Source organism: Mesocricetus auratus, unplaced genomic scaffold (assembly GCF_017639785.1).
Source record: "Mesocricetus auratus isolate SY011 unplaced genomic scaffold, BCM_Maur_2.0 Super-Scaffold_100081, whole genome shotgun sequence".
Classification (NCBI taxonomy): Eukaryota; Metazoa; Chordata; class Mammalia; order Rodentia; family Cricetidae; genus Mesocricetus; species Mesocricetus auratus.
In genome coordinates this window covers 1,547,209-1,563,649 of record NW_024429237.1, presented here as the reverse complement: position 1 = coordinate 1,563,649, position 16,441 = coordinate 1,547,209, and the positions used below count along the sequence as shown (strand labels likewise).

The window sequence follows — 16,441 nt, the reverse complement described above, 5'->3', positions numbered from 1 at the left end:
CTCCCTCCCCCTCTTTTACTGACTTGGCACACGCAAATGGATGGGGATTGAGCATGAACGGGAAGGGGGAGTTTGAGAGAAAAAAGGAGCTACAACCCCCCCCACCCTAGCGGCGCTGGTGCACACACACCCTCTCCCGAGCGCGCGCACACACTCACATGCGCACCACCGCACACCCCATCCCATCCCTGTCTTCCTGAGATCCTCTCTCTCTCCCTCCCCCTCTTCCTTCCCTCCCTCCCTGGCTCCCTCTCTCCCTTTTGCTGCGTCTGCCAGCAACGGTCTGCAGCCGGTCAGAACTCGTCCTCTTCCCCGAGAATCTGCGAGCTCCCCCTCTTCCTCTGGTCGGGTGGAGGGAGCAGCTCGAAGTTTACACCCTTGTGCCGCTGCCAAAGCCGAAAGCCTTTTCTTCAGCTGCTGCTTTTTCCCTCCTGGTTTTTGTTTTTGTTTTTCGGGAGTGGGGGGTGGGGTAGGGTACCGTTGTTGTGGGTGAATGTGGGGTGGTGGTGGTAGGAGGTTGGTTTTGATCTTTAAATTTTGCAATTTTTTTTTGCTCTTTTATTTTAAACTGCAAGAGGATGCACAGGGGGAGAAATTGAAACAATTTGTTGGCTTTTGTTTACCTGGTGTGTGTAAGAAGCCACCTCGCTCCCTCTGCTCGCCATCCCTGACCTTTCTTTCTTTTTACTCCTTAAAAAAATTAATTTCCCTCTCTGTGCAATGGAGCGTGGGGGGTGGAGGGGGAAGGGTTTAAGAATCCACTCAAGCCCGGCCCCTATTCCCCAGAACACCAATAATAACCCCCTTTAAAACATTTACCTTCCTCTCCTGCTCCTCCTCCTCCCCTCGTCCCACCACCCCCAACTCATAACTCTGTTGAGTCCAGAGTCTCAGAATCAGGCGTTGCCTTTGCCGGGTGCTTCAGATCAATGGTAATTATTTGATTTTTTTCCAGCTTTATTTTTGTAAAAAGAAATCAATTATTATTTAAACTTCAAACAAGCAAACAAGCAAAAACCAAAAACCAAAACAAAACAAAAGGAAAAATAACTGAGAGCCCAGCCCTCTGTCACCTGATTGAGGGTGAAGGGTTTGTGGGAGATTGGGGAAGGGGCCGCAAGCCGGCCCATGTAGCTTTTAACCCTAATGTGGCTGAGAATACCACCTTATTTGGGCTAACAAGAAGTGTTTTGTTCATTATTACTGTGATTAACATTAGTATTGGTGCCGATAACAAAGCTGAAACCACATATTTAGGATTTAGGTCTGCTTTTAAAAAATGCTGGGATGGATGTTCCAACTGGATCTGGAGAAAAGAAAATGAGGCAGCCTGGTGAGGGGCCCCGAAGCTGCTTCCTCCATCGCAGACGGCATTTATTTTCTGCCTGCTCAGGGGGCAGCCAAACATTGGCCAGTCCGGACAGGAGGACAGAAGGCAGCGAGGCCGCTCTTGCTTGCCCTTCCGTCTGCACCCTCAGGCAGCGGGACACTGTGCTGGGACCAGCTGACCCTAGTTCCCAGCTGCCGTAGAACATGGAGATGTCATGGGTGCGACAGAACCTGGGGGTGGGGGGGTAACCAGCAAGCCCGTGGTGTGTGTAGCAACATTGTTTGTGTGCACGTGTGTGTGTGTGTGTGTGTGTGTGAGAGAGAGAGAGAGAGAGAGAGAGAGAGAGAGAGAGAGAGAGAGAGAGAGAGAGAGAGAGAGAGAGAATAGGTGTGTGGACAGACTCCCCGCGCCTCTGTTTGGTTGCCGAGGCTGAGATGGGAGCGAGTGGCTGGCGAAGCTGGTGGTGGCTTCAAACCACACTTCAGTAGAACAATCTCAAGAGAAAATTGCTGGGGGAGGGAGGAGGAGAAGGCGGTTTTCCTAGGGCCCCTTCTAACGCTGCGTTTCTCCTTCTCTCTTTCCCCCTCATCCCGTCTTCCCCTCCTCCCGTCCTCCCTCGCCCGCCCCGCATGCTCCCGGCTTGCCGCCTGCAGGATGAGTTCCACCCGTTCATCGAGGCGCTGCTGCCTCACGTCCGAGCCTTCTCCTACACCTGGTTCAACCTGCAGGCGCGGAAGCGCAAGTACTTCAAGAAGCACGAGAAGCGGATGTCAAAGGATGAGGAGCGCGCGGTGAAGGACGAGCTGCTGGGCGAGAAGCCTGAGATCAAGCAGAAGTGGGCATCCCGGCTGCTGGCCAAGCTGCGCAAAGACATCCGGCCTGAGTTCCGAGAGGACTTCGTGCTGACCATCACCGGCAAGAAGCCCCCCTGCTGCGTGCTCTCCAACCCCGACCAGAAGGGCAAGATCCGGCGGATTGACTGCCTGCGCCAGGCTGACAAGGTGTGGCGGCTGGACCTGGTCATGGTGATTTTGTTTAAGGGGATCCCCTTGGAAAGTACTGACGGGGAGCGGCTCTACAAGTCGCCCCAGTGCTCGAACCCCGGCCTGTGCGTCCAGCCACATCACATTGGAGTCACAATCAAAGAACTGGACCTTTATCTGGCTTACTTTGTCCACACTCCGGGTAGGTTGTTCTCAACACCCCCTCCCCAGTTTTATCTCACTTGCTGGCATTTGTTCTGTGTATTGTCCCTCCTGTTTCTGAGCAGTGCTGCTCGTGGGCCTCACTGGTAGCTTGTCCTGCGGGCCTCACTTCTCCATCCCCTTCCTGTCTGCCCCTAACCCTTTGCTCTCTCCCCTCTCTTCTCTTACTATGACACCCAATTTGGGCATCTCTGTCTTTGCTATAGTAAAGATGCTGTCAGTTTTAGGACAGGGCCAAGATGTCTCATAATTACCCATGACGGTAAGAGTTTGAGACAAGTGATGAGAACATCCCCACTAACCACGGCTGATAGAGAAAACGAGACAGGAGAAGGTGCAGGCTCCTGTAGCTCCACTTCATCCCAGGGGAAGCTGGGTTTGGTAGGAGCGGGGTGGGGATGAGGGTTGCAGCCATCCAGGAGAAAGGGATGTGTGGAATCTGGCATAGCATATGGGACTGAGTGACCCCGGGGAGAGGAGACTCAGAAGTGGGGTGATTCTGGGGGTAGGAGCTGTTGTAGCTGGTGTTTGTTTTGTACAGAGAGAATGCGGTGAGATCCTTTGAGCTCCCTGTTGCAGGATGGATAGATACACTGGGTGGTTGTGCTGTGGCCCTGGGCCCCTCTGGAGTAGAGGGGCTTTGTGGGGAGCAGGCCTGCCAGGACACAGCTTGCTGTAGAAGAAGTCTTAAACAGAACCTGCAGGAGCCTTTCCCCTTTTGTGCCCTGAGTGATTCCTAGTCGCCTCTGCTGGTGTAGTCGCACCCTGTGTCTGGCCAGGGCTGGCCTAGTGCTCAGGCCTTGCCTGCCCCCCACCCCATTTCTCTTTTTCTTTTCATAATTTCTTTCCACTTTTGTTTTCTTACAAATTGAAACAGAGATGGCTGGTTAATTTTTAGCCTCCACTCAGCTACGCCCAATTTACCGCCGCCTTTGAAACCTAAACGGGCCGGTACTCTGTGATTAAGCAAGGCAGAAGTGTGTTTACATTGTGCCCAACCAACTTGTAATGAGAGGCTACCAAACCTTTGTGTGTGTGTGTGTGTGTGTGTGTGTGTGTGTGTTTCCTCTCCACTGTTTCAGCATTTTCCCCCTCATTTCTCTCATTCCTCTCCTTTGTGGGGATGTGAGAGAGTGTGGTTTTACTTAAGCTCTGGAAAACTGAAAACCTGTCCTTCCCGAGACAAGTGCCTGGGTGTCTTCCTTTGTATTCATTCATGAAAAGGAGAGGCCGTTCACGCCACTGTGGTCACCCCCTTGCCTGTTGGGAAAGTTGGGAGGAAGTGGTATGAGTGGAGCCAGGCACACAGCTGGGAGACGCTTCCAGGAGGCGGCTTTCTTAGGGAGAACAAGTGTTGAGTATGTGTTGGAGAGGAGAGAAGTGAGTTCAAGCCTCCCTTCTTGCTCCCTCCCTCCCCATCTGGTTGGAGGCAGAGGGCACTGCCATGAACCCTCCTGCTCTAGGCTTGCATGTGGCCTTAAGTGACCCCTAGCCTGGAAAGGCCAGTTTCACCTCCTTCCCTCTCTCCCTGCAGCCTGGATTTTCTCTTATCTTTTTGGGGGGGGGGTAGGGAAGAAAGTTAAGGAGAAAAAGTTATCCCAAATTCCCTGTCTGTACAGCAAGCCAGGTTCCAAAGGGTGAGGTTGTGTCCGTGTTGTGGGTGCTGGGGGCTACTTGGAGCAGGAGACAGCTACCAGATCTGTCCCACAGCACCTTCTCTCGGGAGTCTGAGCCTCCCACTCCTAGCGCTTGGAACCCAAGTATATCTTAGAGGAAATCAACATCTATCTTCCTCCTAGACTGCTTCCATCTTCCCCTCTTCCTCCTCTTCCTCTCTTCTGCTGTTTAGACTCTGGTACTTGCATTGTTTCCCTGGACCTTTTTTTTTTTTTTTTTTAATTTTAAGCCATTAGGTATTTGACAGGGACTTACTATGTGACTCTGACTGGCCTAGAACTTGGTATATACACCAGGCTGGCCTTGAATTCATTAGAGATCTGCCCATCTTTGCATCTGAGTGCTGGAATTAAAGACTGGACCAACCAGCCCTAGGCCACATTCTTGACTTCTGCCAGTGTGGGGCTGATGGGATTGCTCACTTAGGGAAGGAAACCATTTCCCAGCCAGCCTCCTGGCTTCTGCACTGCTCTGGCAGGTGGAAGGGGCAAGGGAAGGAACAGGGCTTCCTATCCCCAGCTAATGAGATCATTCACCCAGGAATATAAGTGAATTCATAGTACACTGCATGTTGCCAAGGCTACTTCTGGCCAGGCCGAGGCTGAGTCTCTTAGCAGATACCAGATACGTAACTGAGAACATATTCTTTGCAATTTAGTCACAGACCTTAGACAGTAGCTATGAATGTTCAGGATTTCTTGCTGGAATGGCTAGAATTTCAGGGTATCTTTCTGGAGGAAATACCATTGGGTGTTGGTAAGGCCAGGGTCACTCATAGGGTCTCATTGTTTGTTCCTTCCTAAGCTATTCTGGGGTGATTGGGATGTCCTGTGACTGATGTTGGTTCTGTGACATTACCTTCTCCATTGCCTTCCCTCCTAGCATGCCCAGTGAGCCACAGTATATGAAACCTGGGGTTGGGAGCTGGAGAGATGGCCCAGTGATTAAGAATACTTGTTCTTCCAGAGAACCTGGGTTCTGTTCCCAGCACCCACAACACATGACAACCATCTATAACTGCAGTTCCAGAGAACCCACACTCCCTCTTCTGACGTCTGCAGACACAGCCATGTAGGCAACACGCTCATACACATAAAAATAAACAAATCTTTAAAAATCAAAGCTGGATGGAAGAGCTGGGTGGGGCTGAGCTGGCGGTGCCAGTTTTTATGACTGCGCTTGAGACGGCAGGGGGTGTGAGGGTATGACTTTGCATCCAGGTACCACTGCCACCCAGGCCTTCACAGGCCCTTGTGCCCCAGAAGAGTCAAGAGATGACACAGAGAGAAGGAATGGAGGATGTGTATGGGTGACTTGTAGAATTTGGGTCTGAAGGGCTGCCACACAGTCACCTAACTGTCAGTATGTGTCTGTCATCGTTCAGCAGGGAAAGCTGAGGCTGGGCTGAAGCAGAAGTCCAGAGTGGGTGTCCCAGGGCAGATGATGTGGCAGGGACAGCAGGAGCGGGGGGGGGGGGGTAGGAGCACTTTGTGGTGTGGAGAGGTACAGCCAAGTAGGACTGTGAGCCTTGCCGACAGTCTCCAAATCCCACAAGCGCTCTTGAAGTGAGAAGGTAACATGGATCAACCCTCAAACCTCGGTTTCAGTCTAGCGAAGAGAACAGAACTCAGAACTGTAAAAATTCTTTACCTGTTGGTAGACACCCCTGCCTCCTGCACACATCACAGGACCCACGGTCTTTGACTTAGGCTAGGCTCGAATCATGCGTGTCCCCATTGCCCACCAACACTGGGCATCACAGCCTGTCCTTGTAAACATGCTGTTGGCCAAATGCTACTGTCACATCTGAGATTTTCCCCCCCTGAGACAGGGCCTCGCTGTGTATCTCCGATTGTCCTGGAAGTCATTACAGAACTCACAGAGACCCACCTGCTTCTGCCTCCCCAGTGCTGGGATCACAGTCGTGCTCGACTGCGTGCAGCTCAGCTGTCTTCTGTACCATGACATCTCTGGCTGGTATCCCCATCCCCCTAATTGTCAACTTGCTTTTGCTTACAGTTCGTCTACACCAGAACCCAGATGGGACAGTCCCGACACCACCGTGGCTGACCCATCTCTGTCTAGCAGGGGCGGTCATTTCATGTCATCACTGTCCTTTACAGCTTTCCTGTCAGTTCTTGTTGAGGGAACCGTTCCTCCTGTGTGGTTTCCCGTGAGACCTCTGCAGGCCGTTCACTGAGGTTCGGTGTGCCACCAGGCCCTGGGGCAGGCAGGCTCAGCCTTATTTGTCATAGGAGATTAGCTAGTAAGTCAGGCTTTGCCTACAGAACCTTCTCAAGCATAAGATGTTCTTCTGGTCGACTCTGCTCCTTCCAGGAGTTGGGCATAGCAGTCCGTGCTGGCTTTCAGGCCTGAGCAAAGGGACCTACTGTGTCCTTCACTGGTGGTGACTGTCGCTTGCCTAATGCCAGCGAAGACCCCCTAGACCTTTTCTGGGCTCCCACCCCTTCTGGCGGGAAAGACTGCCAGAGCATGACTCCCTTTCGAGGTCCACCCTGAACATGGACCACGCGTCACCCACTTGCCGGTGACTTTGAGGCAGTGCCGTCAGGGTTGGCAGAGACCACGGGGTCTAGTAACACAATTAGTGACATTAGCAAGATCTTTGGGTTATTTTGTGATGCACTGTCAGTCCCCTTGAGACTTTCCTATAAGCAGCGCCACCATTGTTTAGGTGATTCTAAGTCTTATTCTTTCCTCTGGCTCAAGGTATACGATCACAGGCTAGAACCAACTTATACATAGGCTTACACATGAATGGCAGCTGCCGAAGTGTCCACTATTAAGATTTACTGAGCCCAGCATGGCTCCCTATCTCCTTCATCTGTTGTCCTGGGGTCGTCTAGGTGGAAGCAGGTTGTTCTGTGCTGTGGCAGTTCCCCTCTGAATAAAGCCTCTGAACTCCCCATCCTCCCTCTCTCCAGAGTGTCCTCCTAGTGTCTCCAGCCCTGCCAGAGTCCTAGTGCCCTTGCCATCTTCAGGGCAGTCCCGCTACATAATAGGAAGGTCCTAGAACAAAACAGCGGTGCATGGCTCCAGTCCACAGTTATCAGGAACGGTAACATTGGAACAGCAGCAGAGGCGTTGAACCAAGTGCAGGGCCTGCTGCACCATGCCCTTGGGAAGCATCCCATGTGCTCCAGGTTGTCTGCTGTTGAGCGGTGGGCGCCCTGGCTGTGGACAGACTGCTCCGACCCCTCCTCAGGTGTGGGCCAGGCAGGAGCCTCACTCCTTGTGGCTCACAGGAGTCTTAGTAGAGTTCCCTGTGCTGGCCACATGAGAGAAAATGAAACGCCTTTGTCTGAGCTGATGCTACAGAGGTCGGACTTGAGGAGCCAAGTTGGCTTAGATGATCCAGTCCATAGTCAGGGGCAAGGTGACTCCTTCATCAGCCCAGAACCAGCCTTCTGCATCGGGCGTGCTGGGGGCTAGCCACCAGAAAGACTCCCCGAGGAGTGGTTTTACTTTCTGGCACTGGCAGCTTGGGTGGAAGGATGTCCTTCATGAAGTGCACACTTAGCCTATGGCAAGTAAGGTCCTGGTCCTGGGACTCCCAAATCTGAGGAAACCCTTGTGCCTAGCAGGAAAAGGTCTGGTGATGGCTTCTAGAAAGTTCCATCCAGAATGCCCAGTAGGCATGAACCTGAAGTAATTCTTGCTGCAAGGAGGCAAGGCCATCAGGGCTCCCTGGTGGCCACAAAGAGGAGTCAGGGCGCTTCTTGCAGAGACGGGGTGCAGACAGGCAGTGAGCCCCATGTCCCGGAACAGTTGTCCCCACTTTCTCCCTGGAGAAGGTGGCTGCCTCTCCAGCCCTTTCTGTTCCCCTCCCCAGGGGGCTGCCACGCTTAGGTTATTTTACCCTTCACTGTCCGATTCAGACGTCTTTTCAAAGGCCCCAGCCGTGTCAGCGCAGGGCTCACACAAAAGGCCTCTTTGATTTCTTGTTTGTTTTCATTTGCCAGCGGAGGGGGAGGGGGCAGGAGAGAAAGAGCTTCTGGGTTTTGAAATTTTTATTTGGGTCGTTTCATTCTCGGAACTGGCTCCCTGGAACTCCTGTCTGAGTTGGGGGCTCGGTGGCTGGGCAGAGGGTACCCAAAGCCTTGGGAGAGTGTCCAGGGTCCAGGATGTTCATCCTGCAGGGCAAGGCTGATAGGCTGTCCTTGGGGGTGAGGTCCAAGGGTGGAAAGGCTCCTGTTGAAGCCTGTGTCTTGAGTAGTGAGAGGTCCCACGCCTGACAGCGAATGACTTGCCCCTGGTCATTGTGTCCCCAGAGGACTTGAGTGGTTGTAAATCTTGACTTTGCCATTTTCTCTTTTTTTTTTTTTTTTTTTTTTTGCTCCCAGACTCCACCACTTGTTTCTTGGTTCCTTGGACTGAGAGTGGGAACCCTCTAAGACACCAGCTTCTCATCTAGGGATTTTGGTGTCTCCAGATTCAGACGGAGGCTTTTCCTGTCCCGTGCCAGAGAATGCAGTGAGGGATGTGGGTCTGCTTACTCACTGGTCTCTTCCTAGATGTGGCGTCAAGAGGCCGTACCTGTGCTTGTATAAAGCTGGGGACAGAGCGGTGCTGCTGAGGCCCACATTAGCAGGGCTGAGGCAGGAAGGAAATGGAGAATCTTCTAGGTCCACAGATGCAGACAAGGGACACTCGGGCCAGCCCCTGCCAATCGCGTGTCTGAAACCCAGGGCACGGCAGGGAGAACGGTGTTGCAGACTGTCGGGGCCCTGAAAGGGAGTGGTGGAGACTTAGGCTTGGGCAGGTGGTCACAGTCGTTGGCAACAGGGACGTGTGCCACTGGGTGAGGGGGGGCGTGCGCAGGGCCTGCTTGGCAGACGGGAGGAGGAGGCTGGGGGGCTGAGAGATAGATAAATATAGCTGATGGCATTCCTGATGATAGGTTTTTCTTGGCACTGAGGGCACCATGGAAAACAGCACGACAAACGCCCGGCCCCATAGGCCGCCGTCGCCATTTTAAGCATGCTCGAGCCGAAGGGCTGTTGGCATTAGGACAGGGTCCCAGAAGGTAGAGGGGCTTCGGTGCAGTAATTTGGATGGATCAGGCTTTCCCCTCCCTTCTCCAAGGGTGCCTGGGTCCCTTACTTTATCTCTGTAGATGCTAACACCTGACTTCTCGATGATTTGAGAAATACGTGTATTTGGAGATTGTCCTTTGTACACCTGCTTCCCAGGTGCCCACCCTCACTGAATGCCATTGACAGGCAGGAGGAGATAGTCGCCCTTTTCCCACTTCTGATGTCTTAGTGACGACGCAGCCTGCCGCTGCCACCCTCAGGGTTAGGCCTCCATTGTTGGTGTTTGGGTACTTGTCCGCCCAGTCTCCCAGAAACTTTTGTGCTCTGTTGATGGAGGAAGGGGATTATCTCCCCCTTTTAATTCCAGTTTTCCACTGAAGATCCAGAGTGGCATCAACACAGGGCTAAGCATTCCACATGACTCCTCTCAGATTCCCCCAGTAGCCTGCTTTAAGTCCTTGCTCCTGGCTGGGTGTGTGTTTGCTGCTCTGGTAACATGGGGAGTGGAATCTTAGGGAGAGAGGCCAGACCTAGACTCAGGGACCAGGGATGGATGACCTTCCTGCTCCACACAGGACAGGGTTAGCACATTCTGTCAGCCGACTGAGCCAGCCTTTTCAACCTACTTCTGAGGTCTGACTTCCTCCTTTCAAAGGTTGACTGATACAGGCAGGCAGGTGTCGTTTTATTCACTCTAGAGGAAGAAGCTGGAAGAGATGTCAAAGGACTCAGGCAGAAGAGGTTCCAGGTCACCTAGGCCTGAGGGCCTCCAAGCTCCTTAAACTTAACCGAGATTACTGGCCTTGGTGGGGTCTCAGAGGAGAAAACCTCATGAGTCCCTGTGAGAGTCAGTCCCATTCTGACAGTACCTGCTGCAGCCTGGAAGGGACCAGAGCCCTGGTAGCTTGGCTCAAGGGCTCCCCCAGCTGCTAGGCAGGAGGGGAAGAAACAGCTGACCCTGTTCTCAACCTTGCCCCCCTTCCCTTCAGTAAAGGCTCCCTGCTTCTGATCATAGACAGGAGACAGGAGCTAGGGCCCGGGTGGGCTCTCCGGGCTCTCCCTTCTGCACCAGCAAGCACAGCTCTTATCGCACCTCCTTGGCACTCAGGGGAGACAGCTTGCTGGACCTGGACTGGAGAGTGTGCAGGGGATCCAGGTAAAGGGCCAGCCACGCAGGATTTGGGATCCACAGCCCTTGCCCTGCCACACCCTTCCCCTGGGAGTCTGCTTGGGGTCATAGTTTGAAATAATAAAAATAAATGTAATTATCCTAATTAACCAGATGATTGCTGGAAGTTTTATGATAGTCAACAATTCGTTACCTTTTATGATCCTTTTCAGCGGTTCTCAACCTATGGGTCACCACCCATTTGGGATGGTCAAGTATCAGATATTTATATTACAGTTCATAACAGTAGCACAATTACAGTTACGCAGTAGCAATGAAAATAATTTTATGGTTGGGGTCAGCACAACACGCGGAACTGTATTAAAGGGTCCCGGTGTTGAGAAGGTTGAGAGCCACTGCTCATGGATGCTTGTGTCCTCTTTTTTTTTCTTCTGTTTTTGTGGTGCTGAGGCTGAAACCTAGGACTTTGCCCGTCTTACATGCTTTGCCAGACCCATTCCTTACCCCTTACCACTTCCTTAACATTTGAAAAGTCTGGGCCTGCATATATAAAATCTCTCCTAATATACCAAGGGCTAGGCTACATGAGAGGCTGGCACATGGCTCAGAATCTCCCTCTGCTTTTGGGGCTAAGACAGGGCCTGACCTCTCGCCATTTGCATCATCTCCCCTACCGCTGGGCTCCCCAGACATGCCAGTGATCATTCTGGCCAGACCATTCTGTGCCGTGGGAACAATCCCGGGCACCATCAGGTACCTAGCGGCATCTCTGTCCTTGGACTCCACCCCCACCTCCCTCATCCAGGTGTGACAGCCAACGTGTATCCAGATGTTTTCTAGTGTTACCGGGAGCCTCTGTCCTGGAAGAAACGGGGTTCAGCTCGCACCACCTGTACTCACCTCTTGCCTCCTGTGCCTTTGCTCCGTGGAGACTGAACCTCTGAACCCAGACTTTCTCCCTGTGCTTCCCCCAGATGCCTGAGCAGCAGGACCCTCTGGTTGGAGTGGGGCACAGGATCTGCCCGTGCTCTGTTCCCATGGGAATGGAAAGCCTGCCTCTGGTTCTTGGCTTAGGGTGCCATCTTGATTTCTTGTGTTTAGTTTCTCTGGGCTGTGCTGCTGATCTGGTGAGTTCCAGGCCTGTGTTGTGAGCCAGCGACCCTTCCAGACTGTCCGTGGTCCTGCAGTGTGGAGTTCAGACCAGAATTGTCATGGCAGGGTCTCATTTCAGTTGAGCATTTGATTTTCTTTATTACCAAGCAAAATACTCTTCTGAAAATTTAGACAATGGAGAAGCAGAGAGGATGTTTTCTCGGTCCACCACCTCATGCCTCCAGGAGGCTCACTTCACAGATCTGTGCGTGTGCGTGCGTGTGCGTGTGCACGTTACATCAATTCATACATCAAGTAACCTTTAAATGTAGAGATAATCTGCTTTAAGAACAGATGGTATATTTGGGATATTGAGTTCGCTTTATCAGTGCCACTGATCAGTGCCACTGTGGCCTTAACTCTTCCCAGTCCCCACTTCTCTGTCCCTGTGCCCCCTTGCCAGAGCCAGCGTTCCCGACCCTCCCCCTCCCCTTCCCCAGGTGACAGTTTCACCTTGTCCTTCCTGGGAGAAAGGTGGCCAGCAGATCATGTATTGGTGTCTAAGCGACCCACATCCTGCTGTGTTTGTGGGGAGGGTGTTCCTAAGCCAGTGCAGCCCCGGCTACCCCCGTACGTCAGGAAGGCAGCCTCCTGTACTTGGGCTCTTCCACCTGCCTGGAGGACCTGAGGAAGGAGGGGAAGGGGCCCAACCTCTAGCGTGTTACGTGATGCCATGAGTCAATGACAGGGTCTCCACAACACTGGTGTGGGGTAGAACCCCACCTACTGGTCCGGCTTCTTTGAGGCTTCCCGCCTTAAAAGGGCTGAAAGCCCCAGAGATGTCAGTCACCTCTAGAGTTTATTCCATTGTATTGTTGTTTCAAGCTTAAAGGAGAGGAGAGAAAGGCATTCCCAGGGCCAGGAGACTCAGGGAGAAGCCGGGTCTGTTGGTCTAGGGAAGACTGAGAGACTGAGGGACAGACAGTGCGGTGATACCTGATGACTCTCCTGGACTGGGTGGAGCCTCATGAAGAGATCAGGAGATTCCCCAGAGGCAACTTGCAGGAGGCCGGCTGGCCCAGTGCAGCCCTTGGGGAGTGTGTCCTTATTATGCCTGCAGATTATATCCCCATTAGTGCATAATTATTATATAATGGGCATTATTGCATAATGGCGGTTATATAACAGGTGGCCCAGAATACAGACAGGGGGTATAATAAGTGTGTATCCTTTGGCTATAAATAGCCACCAGCCCCACACTGAATATGTGGTCACACCAGAGCCATATTATAAATACCCGCTCTGGGCTATAAATTTCTGAGCAGTGACGTCAGCGGCCATGGTACCTAGTTAGGGGGTGGTAGGAGGGACCTGATCCCCACTAGCCACATGACATCATTGTTTCCTTAGTAACAAGACCGCTCCCCAGGGGACCAAGTGAGGAGAGGCCTTTAAAGGGAGGTAGCAGATGGGTAGAATGTAGGAGGGGGTGAGGCTGAGCCTGTGACTGACCAGGGGAGGGTTCCCTGGGTGGGTGTTCCTCCCACCTGCTGGTGGGGCAGCAGGCAGGTCGGCCTTAGGGGCTCCTTTTGTGCAGGCAATGCGCAGGCTGGCTTTAGTCTCATTTCAGAGAGAAAAGAGGAGCCCAGTGGCTTCTTCTGTCTCTGGGTCTCTCCATGGTTTGGGGGACACTTGCTGAAGAGGAGTTGACTATGGACAGACCCACACTCTGTGTCATTTTCCTAGCTAAGGGTTCGGGTCAGTATCAGCTCAGTAACGAAAGAAACATGGAGCCGTTGGACCCGGGCCTGAGAGCATTGTTGCAGTGGTGGCGGAGAGGAGACAGGACAATGTCCTGACCGCAGGAGAAGCTGTGAGGTGGAGACTAGGAGTGGGAGACATGGTTACTTACAGGGTGACAATGAACCAGTCCTGTGTTCCTGCATTAAGGAGATTCCTGGTGTCAGCTAGGCGGGTAGTGAGTTAGTTTGGGGCCTTGTGCCCGGAAGTTTGTGCCCTTTACTAGGAGTTTCCTGGTTGTAGTACTGCTCCCAGGAAACTCCTCAGTCCCCACGCACCGGGCGGCTTGAGCTCCAATGGTTAGTGTGCCTTTAGAGACATCTGGTAATCAATGTAGATCCACTCATCCCTTCCTTCCTTCCTTCCCTCTTCCTTCCCTCTTCCTTCCTTCCTCTCTCTCTCTCTCTCTCTCTCTCTCTCTCTCTCTCTCTCTCTCTCTCTCTCTCTCGTTTTTTTCTTTTTTGGAGACAGGGTCTCACTATGTAGCCCTGGATGTCCTAGAACTTGCTACGCGTAGATCAGGCAGGCCTTGAACTTACAGAGATTTGCCTGCTTCTGCCTCTGCCTCTGCCTCCCAAGAACTGGGATTAAAGATGTACACCACCACTCCAAGCTGGTGCTTTTGTAAATATTACTGTTGCTTTGGGTGAGTGTGGTGTGCAGGGTTTGCATGCGAGCCACCACGAGGGTGGAGGTCAGGTTCTGGGGTCAGCACAGACCATCAGGCTCCCGCAGCAGCTGCTCACTCATCTCAGCAGCCATGTGCATACTTCTGCTTGTCCTGCACTGGGTAAAGTCTGGTGCACAGGACGGGCCCTCCAGAACAAAGAATCAGTGGCCACAGTCTGGAGACTGAAGATGGAGGAGGGGCTTTGGCAAGCCTTGCTGTGCGCTCTCCTTAGGATGTCCCTGCTGGTGACACAGCTACTCAAGTTGCCTCTGAATTTCTTAGTTGTTCCCAGAGCTTTGAATACATGTGGGGGGGAGGGGCCACAAGCCCCACCCTCAGTATACACATCCCAGAGTAAGGAGGACTCGTTTCTGTGAAAGCCCGTTTCCTAGACCCTTGGCTGGACAGTGCCCTGCTGTCCAGGCTTCAGCTGGTGGGACAGATGAATTGACAGGATAGGGGAGCCTAGTCCTCCTGTGGCGTGTGAGGGTTACAGAAACCTGGCTCTCAGCTGTGTGATGTCATCTGCATGTGAAGTGCAGCCACAGGTGTCCTGCAGACACTTTCTCCTCACCTGTGTCTAGAGTCTGTCACTCACTACCTGACTTCAGTCTACTTGGCGCCCTCTGCCTCTGACCAGATGCATAACATAGCCAGTTGGATTGTGGTTTCTACTGACCTTACCCGGAACCCACAGATAATGCCAGGATGGTGGCGGTACATTGGTCTAGTCCTCAGAGTGGGAGACCTGCTTGGTGGCAAGCCGAACCCTGTGTGTGTGAGACCTGACTCTTGAGTTTGGATCCGGGATTGGAGACAGCTAATGAGCATCCAGGAGAGACAGGGTGCAGGGTGTAGTGATCGGCGCCGCCTGCAAGGCCAAAGTGAGCTCTGTGGGAGCTCATGCTCCTGGGGCAGTAGCCCTAGTATATTGCCAGCCAGAGAGATAGGGCCAGGCGCGCTGCCCCTGCCCTGAGGACGGGCCACATTCCTTTCACTTACTTGTGGTGTCGTGGCTTATAAAGTAGGCCTCGCACACACAGAGCTCTGGGCATAGTTTCAACTACACGCGTTTCTTTTAAATTAAGCACCACACACACATTTGCTGCTCTCTGCTTGCATGTGCTGGTGCACACTCGGTCTGTTCAAGCCATGCGCTGCCCAGAAGTGTTTGTAGCCATGCGGGACAGTAACTGAGAGTGATGGTACCAAAGCCACCAGCTAATATTAGATTTTATAACTCAGAGATTCATTAATGTAATTACTCACATGCCAGCCTGACTTGGCAAGGACTCTTGAATTATGCTCCTCTCCAACAAAGTGCTCTGGCTGCAGGGATGCCCTGGTGAGTCTGAGCCTGTTTGTGTGGGGCAGAGGGCCTGCCTCCCTAGTCACACTCTCCCCGGGAGAGGCCAGGGACTTCATGGTGGCCAGGCCTGACTTTTTGTGTCTTGCCAGGAGACAGGCCCCCTCTGGAGTGGCTGTGGCAGATGCAGGCGGTCCACTGGGGAGAGACCCAACTCTGAAAGTTGGACCAGAGTTTGAGAAGGTTATTTTCCTCCCAACTGGCCCTTTGCATACAATGTCGGGGGCTCCTCTTGCTAGCCTTCCATCTTGGAGCTGCAACTATCTTGTTTTAAATTTTTTGCCTTCCTGTATAACTTTTAACAGCTCACAAACCCATTTTGAATACTGATTCACTTTCCTCGAGACAACACAAAGGCCTTCAAGTGGCATAAAACTCAGGAGGAAGGCTGAGGGACAAGGGGAGTAAACGTAGGGGGAGCAGCAGGTGCACTGCCTTGAGAGTGGACACCACAAGGGAGAACCCCATCAGCACTTCAGAAACACTAAAGGCTGCCTGCAGTGGACCGAGAGGCTGTGGGCCTATGGGTTGAGAGGGAGCTGGCCTCGCAGAGTCTCTTCTGTTTATATGAGTGAGGCGTCGGCAGTGGAGGGAAATGGCCTCTTCTTGGCCCCCTCTGCCTGATCACCTTGTCGCAGGAGCCACTGCTTGTGTGTACTCTGGCCCCGGATCAACTGGCTTCACCCTCACCCATGCCACCTCATCCCTGCAAGGTTACTTCTGCAGGTAGAGGCTTCTAGGCATGGAGCAGACATAGCCTCCAGTCTCCGTCCCCTCTGGCCAGCCCCAGGGCCTCCACTGGTGCCCTCATTCCCTTGCCAGACCTGCTGGCCATTCTAGCCTGGTGCCACACTAGCCTGGCACCCTGGGGTTTGAATTAACAAGGAGTGGTTCTGAGCCCAGTAGGATTCTTGTGCTCAGTGGCTGCTCCTGACCTCCTGACCCTTCAGAGAGGCACTGTCCCTCAGGCTCCTCCTGCAGCAGGCTGGGGCCCTGCCTTCCTGCCCTTTGTCCCAGGAACTGTCCTGTAACCAGGACACACGCTTCTAGATCTGGAGACTGGATTGGGCCATTAACGATGAATTATGGAAGGAATGTGAGCAGCTCCAGAGGGA

General features: G+C 52.9%; 1 protein-coding gene across 1 annotated transcript in view; it reads left to right on the top strand.

Annotated features, from left to right (window-relative positions):
- Nfix (nuclear factor I X) overlaps positions 1-16,441 on the top strand; it is a gene marked incomplete at its 3' end in the record, with an annotated part of 91,015 nt that overhangs the window by 25,791 nt on the left and 48,783 nt on the right. The window contains 1 exon segment of the mRNA NM_001281939.1: positions 1,984-2,515. Coding sequence (NP_001268868.1) covers positions 1,984-2,515 — 532 coding nt within the window.